We start from the raw sequence: 18,331 nt of genomic DNA on the forward strand, positions 1-18,331 counted from the left end.
ATCCACCCAGCGTGCCAGCCTGCACTGATGTAATTTTTGGTTCACAGCCACGTGGTTAGCAAGCTCTGTCTTCCTCTGTCTACTTAAAAGTGTTCACTTTAGGAATGTAGGTGAGTATTTTCCTGGCTACGATAAAAACCGCGTGTGATTCTGCACCTTTTGAGTGTTGTCAGCATAAACTCTGCAGCGTTTGGGTCGATCCATCTGGCCATGGAAACAAAAGCTGCTCTGCTGTCAGTCCCTCTGTTTCCTTGGATTGCAAGTTCTCTTGGTCAGAGGCTCCTTTTGTTCAGCAAGCACCTCAGTAACACAAACAGTAACAATGCAATACAGCTTCCCGCAGAGCTGCACACATTCATCAGCAGCGTTCCAGTGGCTGCTGCAAGATTTATTCTGGGCTTTTTCAGTGACAAGTTAGCCATCCACTTCCTGCTGCTAACAGAACTGAATAAAACTTTCACAGCCAACAAATAAAAACCAAAGTGCAGACAAATCTAGAAATCCAAGCCATTAACTGTAAAACACGATACCACAAGTGAGCCTTCCACCATCCTGCTCTTCAGTCACATCAAGGAGGCACAGTCTGGTGAGAAGAGAAAAATGAGAGTGGAAGTGGGGACTACTAATTCATTCTTTTCTTCTACAGTTGAGCAGCATGGGAAGTGGCCTTTCTTCTCCTGTTCAGTCTGGAAGGTCAGTGCAATGACATGAGTGATTCTTGGTGACCATGCTTACAAAACCAAGTAAAGGAAAAGCAGTTGATTGCCAGTTTATGTGTAGCCCTTCATGGAATAACAATTCCCCATCTATTTCCAATTCCAGTTTCTTTTCTGTGCACAGACCATAAAAACCTTACAACCAATTTTTAGAAGTAGTTACTCTTTAGGAGATTCCTTCTTTTACTTTGCAGTCCTGGAGATGAGTTAGTGTTGCTCCTTAAAATGTAGCTTCATATCTGAGATAAGTAATAAATTAAATTTAAAGCCACTTTATATATTGCAGAAATTATACTGCAATCCATTTGAAAATAGAAACAGTGGAGAGGGCAAATTAAAAATTCCTCTGTGTCTGTGCAGAGGAATGCTCCCCACATTTATTCCAACCCTGGTCAGTAAATCCACATGACAAAGGCTCTCCAGAGGAGACAGGTTTGGTTTGGGAGCACTGCTGTATTTTTGTGGAACTAGTAAGCTCTTCTTCAAGCTCTCACTTACTTGCCTTTTAGTGTTAGCAATCCTGGGAATAAGCCAAGTTGTCTCTCCTCCATTTTAAACTGGAGTTGGACTAAGGATACTTCAGAGCTGTCTTTGATGGAATGCTAATAGCCCTCAAAAGGAGGCTGAAAATCAATTTAGCATTTCTATAAAAATTATTATTTTATGCTGCAAGATGTTCTTCTTGTCCTTTTCCACTGCCGTTGTTAAAGGTAATAGAAATGTTGAAAATGGTAATCCTGAAAATACCCTAAAACAAGACGAATACTAAAATGTATCTCAGTTTGTAATGTAAAGTGGTTTTAAAGTCAAGCAGACTATGAAAAATACTTTGTATCAGTGAAGGACTTCATCTTACTGACTGAGGATGTTTCTAGATTGTGCTCAGTTCTGCACAACATGATTAGAAGTATTTGGAGAGTGCTTAGAGACACCATAATAGTCAGGAAACATCTGAGCAAAAAATGAAGAAATACAGGCTGAAGAATTCAGTAAGTAGGGATGACCGAAGCAGAAAGCAATAGGCTGCAGATGTCTGCAGGGTGTAAACAGTGAGGGTGGATAAAAATATTTAATGTAAGGCACAGAGATATTTAAGTGTAGGCTGAATAGCCAATAAAAGCAGCAGAATAGAGGCTAATATCCAAAAGGAAGTAGAAGGATTATGTAAGTCTTTAAAAATTAGATTTGGTAAAAGAGTATGAAATATGCTATTGGAAGGAATATGATATTGGCAGGGGATTTGTACTAAGATACGTTCTCAGTCTCGTACAGTAAATCAAATGCAGAGCTCATTTGGATTCCTGTGTGTTGGTTTGAGGCTGCAGGTGTAGACTTTGCCAGCTGGGATGTTTGTCTAGGCACCCCTAGCTTTTGGTATCTTGTCTTTTTGAAATGCAAGCACTCATGAAAACAGGTAAGGTGTGTATTAACACTTGTAACAAAATCACCCCCCCCCCCCCCCCCTTTTTCACTGGAGTCTTGGGATTTTCTGCAGTTATATCCTTTAGAGTTGATAACTGTGTGGGAGCCAATGAAACTGTCAGAGTTCTTATTAACTTGAAATAAATTTTTGTTATTTCTGTGTTGGCTACATATTATCATGAAAGTATGGCTTGAGAAAAGAGGTGTCTTTGTTATTTTGTGGAAACTTTCTCCTGGGGTTTTTTTTTTGTAATTTCTCTGATACCAATGCTGATGTAGCTGGGGAATTTCATTCAACAAATTTAAAGCTACTCATAAAAAGAAGGAAAAAAACATAAATTGTGACCCTTGGCTGGTGAGTAAGCTGAACACTGAATTCCCAGCTGTGTCTTACCTGGAGCTCTCAGACAGTGAGAAAATGAAAATTTTTTTGGTTAAAGATTGTTTTTTTCTGTCAGTAAAGATGAGACATGGAACAAGAGCTTTTGGTTTTCTTCAGCTCACCTGAAACTGGGACAGAGGTAGATAGCTATTTTAATTCAGATAGAGTATTGGAAGTCAGAGGAATCTTCTTGGCTCAAATAGGAAAAACAGAACATCTAAGAAGCATTTGTGAATGAACTGTGACACTGATGCATTGCCCAGTCCCTGGAATAATTGTTATTTAATATGCCAGTGGTGTGGTAATTTTGTTGTGCTTTGCTAAGCAGAAAGTGCTTATTTTAGTTTGTTTTGATTTTTATCTACGTTACAGGGTTTGAGTCTTCATTCATTTGCACTCTCTTTGTTCTCTAGTATGTGAAACTCAGCATTAACACGGATGCTGTGATTTAGTCTTAACCTGGGGGGGAGAAATATCAGCAGAGAGGCGAACAAACCCCAAGGTGTTTCTCTTCACTCGGTGTCAGCATTTTAGACATAGCTTGTAGTCTCCAGTACTTCTTCCAAGGTACCTAAATAGCAGCTTGTTAGTCTGTGGAGTTGGGTTTTTGTGGGAAAACAGTGCAGAAATGTAAATGTGTTGAATTCTGTGTGCATTCGAAGCACAGCTAAATTTCACTCACACTCGAGCTCTGATTATTTAGGTAATGATATAGACCAGACTTTGCAATCTTGTTTATTTAATAATGTGCTGAGCAGGAAGCACAGCCTGTAGGCCTTTTGGGGATAAGCTGGTCTTAGTTTGTCCAGGCTCAGGCTTTGAGGTCCAGAGAATTTTACTTTACTCAAGGTAAAATTAAGGCTGATACTTTTCCAGAAGTCCTTACTCAGACTCTTGTATTTGATATATGTTACACTGACACCACGTTTTTACTTTCATTACCTGAAGAACTGGAAAATACTTTTTTTTATTTCCCAGTCTGCCTCTGTCAGTCTAGGGATTAAATTGAAAGAGGGAAGATTTATATTGGACATCAGGATGGAGAGTTTTTTATGGTAAGGGTGGTGAGGCAGTGGCACAGGCTGTCCAGAGAAGCTGTGGTGACCCACTCCTGAAAGTGTCCAAGGACAGATTGGATGGGACTTGGAGCAACCTGGTCTAGTGGAAGGTGACAGGGGTTGGAATGAGGTCACTGTTGCTTTTTGATCTGGATGGGACACGCGGGGCAGAGCAGGAAGGGATGGAGGTGCTTTGGAGACCTGACGTGGACAGCAGGTCCTAGGCAGCAGCATGAAAGGAGCTGCAGGCTATTGCACCTTGGGAATAGCAGTTTTGGAATCAAATTTGTGGTAAACTGGGCTTTACAGAACCTTTAAAGGTTCTGTAAACCTTTACCTTTTGTGCACGAGCCATGGTGTAAGGTAGGCCTGAAACTGCACATGGAAAACATGAGTGTTTGTGCAGGGGAATGTGGCCACGGCCAAACTTAGAGCAGAGCTGGTGCAGTGCCCCAGCTGCAGCTGCCTGCACATCAGCTGAGCCCCCGAGCTCTCTGCTGCTCAGAGATCAGGCCTTGCCCTTCCTCCAGAGCTCAGCCTTGCAGGGGTTTCCAGCCACAGCAGGCAGCAGAAATCCAGTGAGGGATCAGGATCGGGATGTGCTGCAGCCAGAGCTCATGGACAGCCTGCCTGGTCCTGCAGCCAGATCCGCCTGCTGCCTGCCGCGGGAGCTGCAGCTGGAGCTGGCCTGTGAGGAGGCATTCAATAAGGAGCAAATGTGCTGTTGATAATGAATGTGGAGCTGGGAGCTCGGATCACAACCTCTGTCCTTTGTGAGCTGGGTGACTATAAAATACATGTCCACTTAGACAGAGCAGCCATGCCGCTGTTTTATCTGTGACAGAGCACTGTGCACCCTTGCAGACAGGGTGTGAAGCTGTAGGAGCGTGGCTTGGTTAATGAGGGGTGCAGAGGTGTAATGCCGAACATTTCCTGGGAGCCAGACAAGTGTCAACACAAATCAGTGAACAATAGAATTGTTAGAATTTATCTGCTGCTGGTGGAGTGCGATGGAGTCAGGCCAGACAAAGCAGGCAGAGCAGAGTGGCCCAGAAGTGACCTGGAACACCATCTGAGGGCTGGCCTGTGGTGCTCGGGGCTGAGGCAGCTGTGGGGCTGTGTGTGACTGCAGCTCAGCTCCCAGAGTGCTTCCACTGGGGCTGGCAAACCTCACATTCCCTCTGTACTGACCATCACCAGATCACAAGAACTTCAAAATGCCAAGAGGTTCTAAGTTCATTTTAGAGCCACTTCGGTTTTAGTCAGTTCTGTTACAGTCTGAAAAGTCATCTCTTAATGCTTGGTGTTACATAAGCAGGTCAAGTGTTAGGTGAAAATGTAGCCAGCAAGGTTTCTATTGAATCTTATCTGACCAAAATCCAGGGGAAAAGAGGTACCAGTAGGGTGTTGTGTTATTTCTGTTTCAACTGACCTGGGATTTTTTTGACCTTTAATTAAAAGAAATGCAGCATTTTATTTCTGCTAACTGCAAAATAACGAGATCGTTTAGCTGTTTAGTAACAGTAACCTCTTTCATCTAAGTACAGTTTAATTAAGAGCTAATAAAGCAGAAGTTCAGACAGAACCCTGAAAACAGCATGCTAATTACTTTGCTTTATTAAATACTATTGGCAGCAAGTATTTATAACCTTCAAGTTACCTTGCCGTAATTAGCTCGGTTCTCATTATCTGGTGTCTCAGCCTCCAAGAAGTGAGAAGTTGGTGAAGGAAGTTAGAAATATTTCTTAAATCTCTTGGTTTTACAAATGATTTACCTAGATGAAAGAGCCTAATTGCTTGAAAATACGTACTTGCACTATCATCAAGATCATTATTGTATGTGATAACAAAACAACTCTAAAGCAAGACCCAGTGACATTTAAAACAGTGTGTCCTGATGAAAAAACTTTTGATTGAAATCATTTGAGCAACGTTTCTAAAGTGGCTTTTTATGTTTTAAGGATCCTTCACTGGATGCATAAGTTTGGACACCTAAGATGAAGTTGTGGCTCCTGAATTTTTTTCTTCTGTTGGACACTGAAGAACTTAGTGGGCACATAACTGGGCTTCAGCCTGATACTGTATTGGCACTTAGGGGGAAAATTGGGTTACCTGTTCTCCACCAGCAATACACTTTGCAGAAAAAGCTGAAGGTTTTCTTTGTTTTTTCTCTTGCCCTCTCTGTAATGTCAGCTCTGCTAAGAGAGTGCACAAAGGCAAATTAAGCTTTTTGTCCTTAGGATAGATAAAATGTTTTTTTCACGTACGTCCTTATACTCAAAGCAATTATTCTTATTAATTGTTTATAGTAATGGGTGTCAAATTGCTAATCTTGGAAATCCAGAAAGAGTAGTCATTGTATTTTAATGATGTTCCAAAATACATAATTTATCATGAAGGAATCATTTTTCCTCAGAAGCAAAGCAGTCCAATAAAATACTGATTCCCAGCCATTTGGGCTGGACCTTCACTGAGGCTGTCTTCTGTTCCTGCTTGTGCTGCCTCCCAGCACCCCAGGTTCTGCAGGAGGGGGAGCTTGAGGGAGGCAGGTGGTGTGTGAGTACCCGAGCAGCAGATTCTGCTGCAGCACTCCCAGGGCAGGAAAAGGCAAAGTGATGTCCCAAAAAGTGCAGAGTAAAAGGACAGCACATCAGTTTCGGCTCATTAAACCTCTCTCCACCAAGAAGTCCACTCAGAAAATGGCTTGAGTTCTGTTTCTTCCCTCTCATGTAAGAAATACAATGTGGAGAATTTAAAGCTATTTCTAGATAAGAGCTCCCATAGAGGGGATTGCTGTGCTTAACTCAGGTGCTTTCACATTACACTTGCTATTAATTTGTCCTTCCTTTTCAGAAGCTCCTTGCCTTTATTGAAGAACCAACACAACATCAGAAATTTTACTCAAGCAAAATAATTCCTAATTTAATGGCTCCTTTGGTAGTATTGTCAGACAGTAAAGCATTTAAATAAGCAAACATTAAGAGATGAGATCTGCTTCCCAAAAAAAGGAGGAAGAGAAAGGCTTTCTGGAAAATGATGAAGCTGCCCTTGCGTTTGTTGCTGACATGAAAGCGTGTACTGATGTGAAGTGTAAGATGTTAATGCTGCAGCACTGTGAGGCTCTGTCTGTCTGCTTGCCAATTTAGTTGAAAAGTACGTGATTACAAGTAGAATTACCAGCATATTGAACTATTTCTCCTTTCAAGTGCTTGAGTTCTTTAGCAGCTTTTCAGCAGGAAAATAGTCATAAATATGTTGGTGTGACTGCACAAAGAAGGCATCCTTCCTCTTTGGTGAACCAGAGTTCAACAAGGCAAACTTGATTTATTCCTTTGATCAAGTCAAGGCATTTGAGTCTGAATATTTGTGTTGATGCTGAAGAAATTGCAGCCGTCTGTTCGCAGAAGACAGGCAGACACTTGTAGGTTCTCTGTGGCAGACTCTAAAGCGAAATCGCACTGAGATATTTGAGGGCAGGAGGCAGGATGGCTTCCTGGCTGTGGAAGTGGGGAGCAGGTTTGAAAATAGGAGTTTTATCCTTGGCTTTTCAGCTGATTTACTTGACCTAAAAAATTGACAGCCTATATCATCTGTCCATGTCTCTGTCCCGTTTGAGAGATGAGAAAATCTGTTGTTTTGCTATAGGGATAACATTTGTCTATCTCCTGAATTGTAACAGGGCCTTTTCCTGAGATTTCTGTTTTTACTATTAGTGAAACAAGGGTTCTTTCATCATGTATTGAACACTTACATTTGATTTCTGGCACTAGGAATTTCCTAAACCTAGTCTGTGAGCTTAGGAAAAGTTCAAAAGAAAGAACTCCATTGGAACTGTGTACGTGAAAGGGATTATGCAGCCAGCAATTTATTTTCTTTATAGTACCAGCAGAAATATAGCATGTACTACATAATTATTTATAAACATATGAAGGCTTGACGGTTTTAAAATACAATATTCAGTACTGGTGTATTTATGTAGCATCTCATACAGTTACCCAGAGAGGCTGCTCATAAACAATCATAAGATATCCAGAAAATACCAGCAGTTTACCTTCAGCTTATAAAACAGCATGTAGAAAAGAAATTTCAGGCTTTTAGTCCCCCTACTTTTTCTCTCTTTCTGTCTTTCTGATGGAAACTCGCAGTAATCAGCCCTGCCATCTGCTACTATATATTTTTCATGAGTTTTAACATTTTGTTTTTAGAACCTGAAAGATGAGTAAAATGTCAAGTCGCCCAGAAAATAATCATAGGCACGACAACTCAAATGTTAGCTCGGCTTGTCTGTACCCAGGGTGGTTCACAGCAGGTCTGGGGCCTCCCTCTTCACAGGCAGAGCAGGTACACACCCTTGGAATTAGCTGATACATCCCCAACACGAGGCAAGAAGGTGGGAGCCACACTGGCAAAATTCATTCCCAGGGAAGAAGTGAACTTTGTGTTGCATTGTTAGAGAAATGTCTTGGGCCTCTTGCCACCTTCCTCCCTCCTCCCTTTGAAAAGCCTGTTTGCCATTCTGGTTTTCCATCCTGCTGAAACCAGACTGGAGGTGACAAGCTGGGAAGGTGTTAGAAAGGTACAGGATAAAAGCTTCAGCTCAAGAAATGCTCACAGCTCTTAATGTGGAGGGAAAGAAGTGAGCAGCCCTTGGTGCCACCTCGCTGTCAGGCTGTGCTCAGGATCCCTTCCCCTCCACACCTGTGTCCTTAGCCCAGGAATACCTGCATTATTTGCCTCCTACCTTTCCAAGCATGCAGAGACAAAATTATTTCATTGAATAGGTTCTGAGCAGCTCAGGGTTGGTTTTCATATAAATCCTGTACAGATTTGCTGCTTTTCATTAGAATAAGAAGCCTCCTCGGAGATCTTCACTCTCTCAGCCAAGCAAAAGCCCTCGTTACAGCATTGCAAGGTTTTTCACTTAATATTCTGCTTCATAAGTCTGGAGCTTATTTTCAGTTATTTCCATTCTGTGCTTCATTTTGCTCATTCTTTTAGAGTGTCTCTAAAGCTGTCTCTGGGACAGTTTTCAGGCTTTGCAGTGAAAGATGATGATCTTTACCAGGTGAGCCCTGGGAAGATCCAAAGTAGAGATTGTATGCTCTAATAAGGTGGATACTGTCTCAATCTGTAAAATGAGTCATATTTTAAGGAATTGTAAGTTGAGTGTACTGTGCCTCAACTGGACTGGAGTTCTTCATATTTTGTTGTCATTGGCATATAATTGTAGGCAAATCACTTATATTACGAAAATGTCTATGGAAACTAATTAAAATTATTGGTTCATATTTTTCAAGGCACTAAGTTGTCTTTGCATTTCGAGAGTAGGGCAACTGCTAGACCTTTCAACCTTTGAGAATCTCCAGTCATATTCATCTTTTTTGTGCAGTTGAGTACATTGCCCATTCATAACACAGTTACTCTTCTCTGACAGTAGTAATGTTTTCCACCACTTTATTAAGATCATTGTCCTATACTCTGTGTTGACTTGGAAAACTTTCTGGTGATTTTGCTCTTCTGTTTTGTTCTTGCTTTACAAAGTTTGGAACACTGGCTTTCTGTGTTCCACCTGAAAAACTGAACGAGGGAACAGCAGGGTGTAAGAGCCTGGGAGAGAATTCCTGAATGTAATATGTAAATCTTAGGAGCAACAAATCAAGAAGAGCATATTGAAACCAACAAGTGAAGCTGTACCTAATGAATAATGCTTCCTCCTTCTTCCTACATGCTGTTATTTTGTTTGTACTACTTTAGTGCAAGTTCACAGATGCTGACAGTCAGTATCAGCTCATTGTCTGAGAAATGAGTCAGTATTTGAGGGAATCTGCCATCCAGTTCTTTGGTGTGGATAAGTTTGGTTTTGCTTCTAGCTGCCTCGCTAGATTTTTCCTTTTGAGTTGCCCATGAGTTTGAAACAGGATGGAAACGCTGTGGATGTACTTGAGTTGATGTAGAAAAGTGTAACTCTGACAGCTGCTCTTCACCCTGGTGAATGGAGCAGTGCTGGGGGGGCACAAGAGATGTGAAATTCATTCCTGGCTGTGGCCCAGGTTTACTGAGGGACCAGTGGAAGGTCTTTTCTCTATTCTAGGCATATGAATGCCTTTGTTTTCCTCTCTCATCATTCAGGGAGTAACCCAGCATTTAATAGCTGGTCATCTTCATGAGGGAAATGATGGAGTTTTCATGCGGTCTTTAATCTTTATGTGCTAATAAAAATATCTGTACTGCTCTGTCTTACATAAAGAGCTGGTTTTAAATAGCAAAACAAATTGAAAAGGCATATAACTGTAAAAATATTTATATTGTTATATTAAATTTCTCTGCCAGGTTGTATTTTCTACAGGTATGTTTATATGCTGGTTTGTTTTGTTTTCAGGCCCTGCTTGATACTCAGAATCTTTTGAGAGCCCAGATTACAAATTTTACTTTCAACCTGGGATTTTCAGGAAAATTCTATCACACGGGTAAGAATGAAACACTAAAATTACTTGGATTTTGATGGTGTTCTGTATAGTGTGAGGAGAAGTAGGAGTGATGGAGTCTGAGGGCCTTAGTATGCTGTGTTCCTGCATAACTTGCTGGTGTGGAATAGATTAAATGCCTCCCCCCCTTTTATTCAAATTCATTCCTTTCAGTCTGCTTTTGAGTGGTCAGTTCCACCAATCACATAAAATTTGTATTGATTTCACTGAGGGATCTGTTGAGCTACCACAGTTCTTCCTTAGGATTGTTCCATTTCTGCTGTAGAAATAGAGCAATGTATGTTATCCCTTAAAATAATTTTGTTTAAAACCAGTACAGAAATAGGAGAGATAAAAGAGTATTAAATAGGATGTGGGCCATCACAGTGGTCCTGACTGTCCCATTTTGTCACCAGTGCCTCAGCAGGAGGTATTTTAACTGGTCACAGTTTATTATGTTAATATCATTCCTGCTGCTTCCAACTCTTGTAAAAAATATAATGAATGTAGAAACTTCAGAAATGTTTGGGTTTGTTTTTTTTTTCAATTTTCTCTGCAGGGACTGAGGAGGAAGATGAGGGTGATGACCTGCTGCTGAGATCTGTGGATGAGTTCTGGTGGTTTCCCCACATGTGGAGTCACATGCAGCCACACCTCTTCCACAATGAGTCCTCACTGGTGGAGCAGATGATCCTCAACAAAAAGTTTGCCTTAGTGAGTTACATTTTTGCATTTTTTTATTTAATTAGGTACTTGGGAACCATTAGTCTGTTTAGATTTAAAAAAAAATATAAATCAAGTTTCTGAAAGAAAAAATTGAAATACCATTGAAAGGTATTCAAATGACTTTGTGAAACCACTGGATGTGGGGGTTAGGTAAGTGTACCACAATTTCAGAGATGCAATTCTGCAGTGATAGACCTTATATATTCCCTTTGAATCAGCTTTATATAAACTTAGTTTGAAAAGCATTGCCTTTACTAATTATTTATTCACAGCAAAGCTCTGAATCAAAATGTTTCAATGAGAATATAAGAAAAAATCAAAACATATTTTAGGTCTGAGGATATTGGAGAAACAGATCACAGTTACTTTCATACAACAAATTGCAATAATTAAAACATGTTATTTGTCTGAAGAGGGAGTCTGGTGTCAAGACATAATTGTATCACAGTATCTCAGCAGACACAGCATTGTTTGCTGGATTACATCTGCTCTTCTGACAGCCTAATATTTCTTCTTCTTCTTCCTTTTCAAAATCCACTGGTTGCTCTTTAGATGGCAGATGATGCCTTTGTTCCTGGAAGGAGCAGGGGGATTTGAAATACCAGAACAACAAGGAGTGCACTTAATGGTCATGTGTCAGTGAGTGCAGGAGAAGAGGATGGACCAAATCAGCCAATTCAAGTTTGTGTTTGAAAACTTGGCTTTTGATTGATTCACATGCTTTCTTTCAAACAAAGATTTCATCAAGTTTGCTGTAAATGGTAGTTGTACAGAGTACAGGACAGCTCTGCTTTAATGTTTCATTTGAAGAAAACATTGCAGTAGGTGTTAAGATTTCTGAAAATTTAAGAATCTTGTGTCCAGTATTGCCCTTTTAATACAATTCTGTGTACTGGTACAAGCTCCACTGGAAATAAAATGGGTCCTTGTAGTTCTGGTGTGACCTAGGACACCCTCTGGGATTAATGTGCAGGATGTAATCGTTAAAGAGTGTTATAAGGATCGTGCATTTTCAACCTTGGCTTATGTAACTTCAGCAATTGCCATTTTCTTCACTACTTTCAGTGCTTTTAATGCTTACAGATACCTTCTATTAATGTTTTTTCATGATTAGACATACAGACATAAAGCTACTGGTTATGTTTCATTTGCTCAGAGCATTTAAATTAATAACAGAGAGGAGTATCCACTTTTTTTGCAAGAGGCCGAAATTGCCGATGCCTCGTGCATTATCCACTCAATGTGTGTATTGTGTGGGAGATGCCCAACTGGGGAATAACAGTCAGTAAGGAATAATGGAGACACTAATTCATTGAAGATGATAGAAGATGATTATTGGAATGAAAGATTTAGATTACATATTTATTACTGCCTGTTGTGAAACTTGAGGGGAGAAGCCTTAAAAATCAGACTTTTGTTTATAGATAAATGAAGGAGTTGCAGTGGGATGTTAGAGAAGGCAATTTCTTACATATTCTGTGAAGATTTTCCTTTCTGATGCTTATGCATGCTTAAGGGCAGTAGGAAAGATAAAGGGAAGAAGAATTGGATTATCTGTGCTGGAATTAAGTCGTGTAAAGCGGCGTAACTGATGGAAGATCCACTCTTTATCTCCTCCTGCAGTACAACCAGGAGGGCAGAGGTTACTCACTCCTGTTTGGCAGATTACACATGGTGCCCTTCATGTGTGCCAGAAATTCCTAGAAGGAAACAAGAATTTCACCATTCTTTAGACATAGAGAACTCAGGGTTCTCCACTGTGGTTGAACCAGTGCAATAAATGGTTTCACTAACATCACACACCTGTTTTTCTGGAGGTTTTCGTGTTCCTCAGTAACTAGTTTATTCAAAGGAAGAGGTCCAGGTATCAGCCAATGCTTTGCACACACAGTATGATCAGGTAATAGGGTGAGGATGACCATATTGATTCCAGCCATATTAAAAACTCTCAGAATTCAAAGGCAGTGCAAGGGCAGTCTTCCTAAATCATGGCAAAATATCTTATGGACTGTGCATTCCACTGATCAGACTATCAAGGAATATCTGCTATATACTGTTCATTTGAAAAATAACCTGAAGGAAAATGCATTGGATGTGAAGAGAATGTAATGGAATCAAGGTGAGTGTGTACACATGAGAAATGCCAGGAGTCTTCAAAAATAGGACATGTGCTACAAAAGGTTTACTCTACAACATCCTGTAGAGTGTTACACGTGTTCAACATGACAATAAAATAGTTAAGCTGGTTTTTGAAAATGAATTTGTGTTCTGATTGGACTAGAGGGGAAATGCAGTGACTCTGAAATTCAGCTCCTCATCCAAGTGATTATGAAGGGACATGTAGTGGAAATTGTGGTTTTTGTAGTTGTAGCTGCCAAATGCTACGTGTTGTGTTGAGTATGTGCCAGTGATTTTCTCTCTGACATTGGAGTTTGTGAGCAAATTCCTTGCAAGAACTTGAAAGAGTGCAGCTTTCTGTTTAATGTAGATTGAAGAAACCAATGTAACATGCATTTATATCTTTCTTCCCTGCCTACTGGTGTTTTCTAAAAAGGCTTTTGTCTTACAATCCTATGCTTCATCTTCACCATGCTGCTCTCCATCTCCTTCCAGATCAGCATATTTTGATATTACTCTTATTTGCATTTCAGACCTGTTCTTGGTCTTTCACAAACAAAGCATCTGAGAAATGCCAAAACATCAAGTTGCTTAGATTTCTGAGTGCAACCATTGTTCTTTCCTAACTGTTCACCATTGTTGTTTCAGGAGCACGGTATTCCAACTGACTTGGGCTATGCAGTGGCTCCACACCACTCTGGAGTCTACCCAGTACATGTTCAACTTTATGATGCCTGGAAAAAGGTCTGGAACATCAGAGTTACCAGCACAGAAGAATACCCACATCTGAAACCTGCAAGGTATAGACGAGGCTTCATCCACAAAAACATCATGGTGAGTTGTACTGCTGATGTTCATTTTGTACTCTGCCATTTCATGGACAATTTCCTTTGAAGTGGAAAAGCAGGGTGTCCTAGAAGTTCACATTGCAAGAGGCACGTACTGCTATGCATAACTAGCTAGATATATTTGACAGAGTCTTGTTAATTAAAATCAGTCTGTTGCTGGTGATGTTTCTGCTGATGAAGGTGGCATCCAGACACCCTGCTGACAGCAGTTAACAGGCTGTTAACAGTTCTAGTCCTGTGGTTAATGCTGGTTCAGAGAGCTCTAGGAGCAAGTCCATTTTGCATCATTTAACACAATATGCTGGGTTAGATTTCTGTCAGGTTTTAAATTTGCACGGTACCATTAACTGCAGAAGAGTATTGCCAGGTTATGCTACCTCAGAATCTGGATCTGGGTGGGTACATACTTTTGTTTCCCTGTGAACTGTGTGTGGTTGCCCTTGTTTGGCTTCCTGCCATACACAAATGTGGGCTGGGCTTTGCAGCCTGGTTTAACCCAGAGCCTCAGGAGCTGCAGGGAAGAACACTCCCCACACCAACCACCTCCAGGCTACCAAAATGCTCTCAAATCCCACTGTTTTCCTAAATTACATAACTCCCAGCTCTGTCACTGACAGCCACGTTTGCCAAAGGAAGGACTTCTACACAACTGACACGGAAGGCGTTGTGCTGTTGCCATCTGGGCACTGGGGTGGAGGCTATTTCGGGTTCACATCTCATTGGTATTATCTCAGAAGTGTTTAAAAACAGCTTTCCAAAATACTTGGTGGCATGTTCCCAAGTAACTTTCTTTTGGAGCAAGTGGGAGAGCAGTGAATGGGAGCCCTGTGTTGTACCTCTGGCTGCAGCAGGCACTTCTGGGAGGTCGAGAGCCTTGGCACAACACTGCCACTTAGGACAGAATTCTGGTATTGTTCTCACGTTGCCATGGATACCACTTCCCTAAGCTAAGTAGTAGCATTTTAAAGTTTTGATCTATTTTTGGGTGAAGCAAATGAAAATGATCTCCAGAAATCTAGGAACAAAAGTGACACCAATCTAGGGTTGAGCTACAGTTTGCTCTCCTCAAAGCAATCACTGCGTGTGAAATAATGGGTTTGTGGATGTGCTCAGGGAGCACAGAGCATTTGGGGAAGACAGATTGACTCAGATTCTCCAAAAATCCCTTCCATAAATATTTGTGAAAACACGTCATTTGAAGACACATAATGAGATTTAACACAAGGACACTGCAGCCAAAAATCTATTTCCAAAACCAGTCATACAAAACCACCTGTTCAGGGAGTCTCAAGCTTTCAGTTCTCCAGGGCAAATGCATCAATATTTTACACCTGCAGGCTAATAGTAATGAACACACTCAGTAAAAACATGGTTGTGTAAGATTTGTCAGAGCACCTCACATCAAGTACAGCTTCATTACCTGCCTCTGTGAAAAACTGTTCACTTATTTCCTCAAGGAAATCCAAAGGTTTGTTAAAAACTTAGGCAAGTTTATAGCAGATGTACAAATTCCATCCATTTTCTGACAACACAGAATTTGCAATCCGTGATCACAATATTCTCTACATTACAAGAAAGAAGTTGAGAAATGAAGCTTCAAGAAATAAAAGAGTATCTACAAAACCACAGCCTGTGTCGAATATTTGTATGCTTTGAAAGTTAATTTATCATAGCAATCCCAGTTAAGCTCTATACATGGACATCCATACTCAGCTGCTGATTTTCCATAAGGAATAGGCATAATTGAAATACTCTCCAGTGAATTATTTTCTGAATTCAGGAGAAAATACTTTGAGTTCCTGATGAAAAATGTTAACTGCGCTTACTAGTTCTTCATATTCAAAACATTTGTTCTTGGAATGTTTCTAAAAATAATTTTGCTTGTGCTACATATTTCAATAATAGCACAGTTGCATGGGAAGTAAATATTTCTTATGAGGTGAGCATTATTGGCAAAATTTCTCATGTGTCAAAGTAGAATTGGTGGTGGTGATGCCTAAGCCAAAGAAACCCCAATTTGCCTTTCCAGTTACAGTTTAAATTTACAACAAAGCCATCATTCAGATAAAAGTGGAACTGATTGATACGATACAGACTGATAATATTTTAGATTATCTTTCACATTATTTTAAAACTTTACACTTCAAATACTTGGATTTAGGATGAGGTGTTACAGACAGAATGAGTTCAAGGAGTCTGTAATTGTAATTTGATGATAGAGATCAGTCTCCAATTTCAAACAAAATGTGATGGATTTTTGGATGTTATGATTTTAGTGATAATAATTCATCTAGATCGGTATTGGTTTCCAGAAAAGTTTAGAGGCCAGATATACCCAGCAATTATCTTTTACATGTTACTTCTCTGACTTTTAGCATCATTAAAAGCATAACCCCTTGAGTTTTTTATGTTTTCTTCATAAATTCAGGTGCTTCCTAGGCAAACTTGTGGCCTATTCACGCACACCATTTTCTATAAAGAGTATCCTGGAGGTCCAAAGGAATTAGACAAAAGTATTCAAGGAGGAGAGTTGTTCTTCACAGTGGTTCTCAATCCAGTAAGTACAGCAGAATTTTGAAATGTTTTTTAAAAAATAATTGAAGGAAAATTTACTGAATGTTCCAGGGCTGATCACCTGGGTCTCCCAAACAATAATGGTTACTGATAGTGAGTTCTTTGGTTTTTTCAATTAAGTAAATTACCATCTATATATGTTCTGTTAATTATACAAAGCAGTCTTCACCTTTTTTTGTCAACTGTTTTGTTAGTAATGCAGCAGTGCCGGCCTGTCTTGTTCTTTACTTTTTGCATGAAATAAGACCCCTGAGATATGATTTTTTAAAGAATTTGAATGTAAAGAACTGCTGTGAGTATCTCAGGTAAAGTTCATTTCTCTGCTGTGCCAAAGTCGTGATGCAAAGTATTGGTGAGGTGAGAAAGCTGCAAGCAAGGAGGGCTTGGGCTCCAATCAGTTTTGAGAAATTTCAGTTGCTCTCTCATAGCAGCTTCAAAGAAGAGATCCAAGTAAAAGAGCCACACAGTTCAAAGAAAAGATCTGAATAAATGAACCACATGTGCTTAACCTTTCATTTATCTTTAATGGAAAATAAGCAAGAAGTGAGGTGCTGAAACTACAGCACGCTGAGAGAAGAGAGCAATGTAGTACTTCAAAATGGCATGGGATTAGGTCAGCTGCCTCAGAACTGACCTTTGAGACAAGCTTTTAGATAAGGCTTTCACTTGGGGTCCAAATCAAACGTATAAATAAAATTCTGCTGCTTTATAGAAGAATAGTCACTGTGAACACCAAAGAGAACAAAACATTTCCAATCAAATCTTTTGGAATAACAGCCTAAATATTTTGTGCCCTTTTTTAATCTTCTGCAATCTAATGCAGTCCAAATGAAAACCATTTCTGAAAGCTACTTCAGCAGTTTATGTGCAGCTGTATTTTTCAAGCCTCAGATGCTTTCAGGCTCGTTGAGAGCAGTTACTCTGTTTTGTTCCCCTTTTTTGTGTTCACATAGCAAAATTAGGAAATACAAACTTTACTTCCTTAGCACACTTGTGGTTTCCCTTCTAGAAGGTGGCAGTGGTTGCAGTCCTGGCTTTGATGATGTGTATTATTCCAGGCACAGGATAGAATCAGTCACAGAGTGGTTTAGGGTGGAAGGGACCTTCAACACCCTCTGCTTCCAACCCCAGGTTGTTATAGAGCTGAGATCTGGAAAATCCATTGCATGGGGAGGGTATTGGCACCATAGCAGCTCTTTGGCAATGTGGGTTTTGACTAGAAGTTACTCTGTGGGCAAATTAGAAGAAGGCACAGAACAATATTTTGAGTCAGGACAAAATATATATTCCACATTGAAATACAGCCACAACAGCCAAAAACTATTTTACAATGTGGGGAAACGGCAAAATTTAATATGAGTGCTTGAGGTATAAGCCTTTTAAATTAAAAGAATTGTGAGAATGGAGGGGAACACAAGTAGTGAACCATCCATGGTTTTTGATATCATCATGGAGGTTTGATCATGTCTGCCTGACATCCTGGAATGTGAGTACAGTAATGTCTTTTTATACATTACAGTCAGGTCTTCGATTCATGCATTGCTGTGTAGACTGTGTGATAACTTATTTCTGAAAATTATGATATCCCCAATACAATACAGGCTAAAAGAACAAAATGCAGTGTTTTCTAAATATAACTGTAAATGAATATTTGGCCAAAATCTGCCCAGGACTCCTTCCAATGAGTGCCTTTGAAAGGATGATATATCTGGTTTGTAAATACCTGCCTATGAAGAGTTCCCAAAGTTCTAAGCACTAGCTTTGCACACAGTCAGTTTAAAGACTGAGGTTTTTATCTTTGTGGGGTTTAGGTCTTGCATGTATTTATGTCACACTTTGCAAGTCAGCGTTGGGCAAAAATTTAGACATTAAAATGAAGACTAAGTAGCTTTAGGAGTCTGTCTGGCATTGTGAATTTCATAAGCTTTCTTGTGTTTTCATCAAAATTGCTGGGATTTCTTTATGTGAAACACCCAGCTGTTGAGAGGATGCAAAAATTCCATTATGAGACATTTTCAAAATG

The 18,331-nt window shown here is 40.0% G+C and overlaps 1 protein-coding gene across 1 annotated transcript in view; it reads left to right on the forward strand.

Annotated features, from left to right (window-relative positions):
• The first annotated feature begins 585 nt into the window (after positions 1-585).
• Positions 586-18,331, forward strand: part of LOC107203505 (bifunctional heparan sulfate N-deacetylase/N-sulfotransferase 3) — a 37,768-nt gene continuing 20,022 nt past the window's right edge. Inside the window, exons 1-5 of the mRNA XM_015625718.1 lie at positions 586-693; positions 9,958-10,045; positions 10,602-10,756; positions 13,535-13,720; positions 16,163-16,291. Of these exons, the coding sequence (XP_015481204.1) occupies positions 601-693; positions 9,958-10,045; positions 10,602-10,756; positions 13,535-13,720; positions 16,163-16,291 (651 nt within the window). The 5' untranslated portion in view covers positions 586-600. The remainder of the gene's footprint in view (positions 694-9,957; positions 10,046-10,601; positions 10,757-13,534; positions 13,721-16,162; positions 16,292-18,331) is intronic.

The sequence above is a fragment of the Parus major genome, chromosome 4 (assembly GCF_001522545.3).
Source record: "Parus major isolate Abel chromosome 4, Parus_major1.1, whole genome shotgun sequence".
Lineage (NCBI taxonomy): Eukaryota > Metazoa > Chordata > Aves > Passeriformes > Paridae > Parus > Parus major.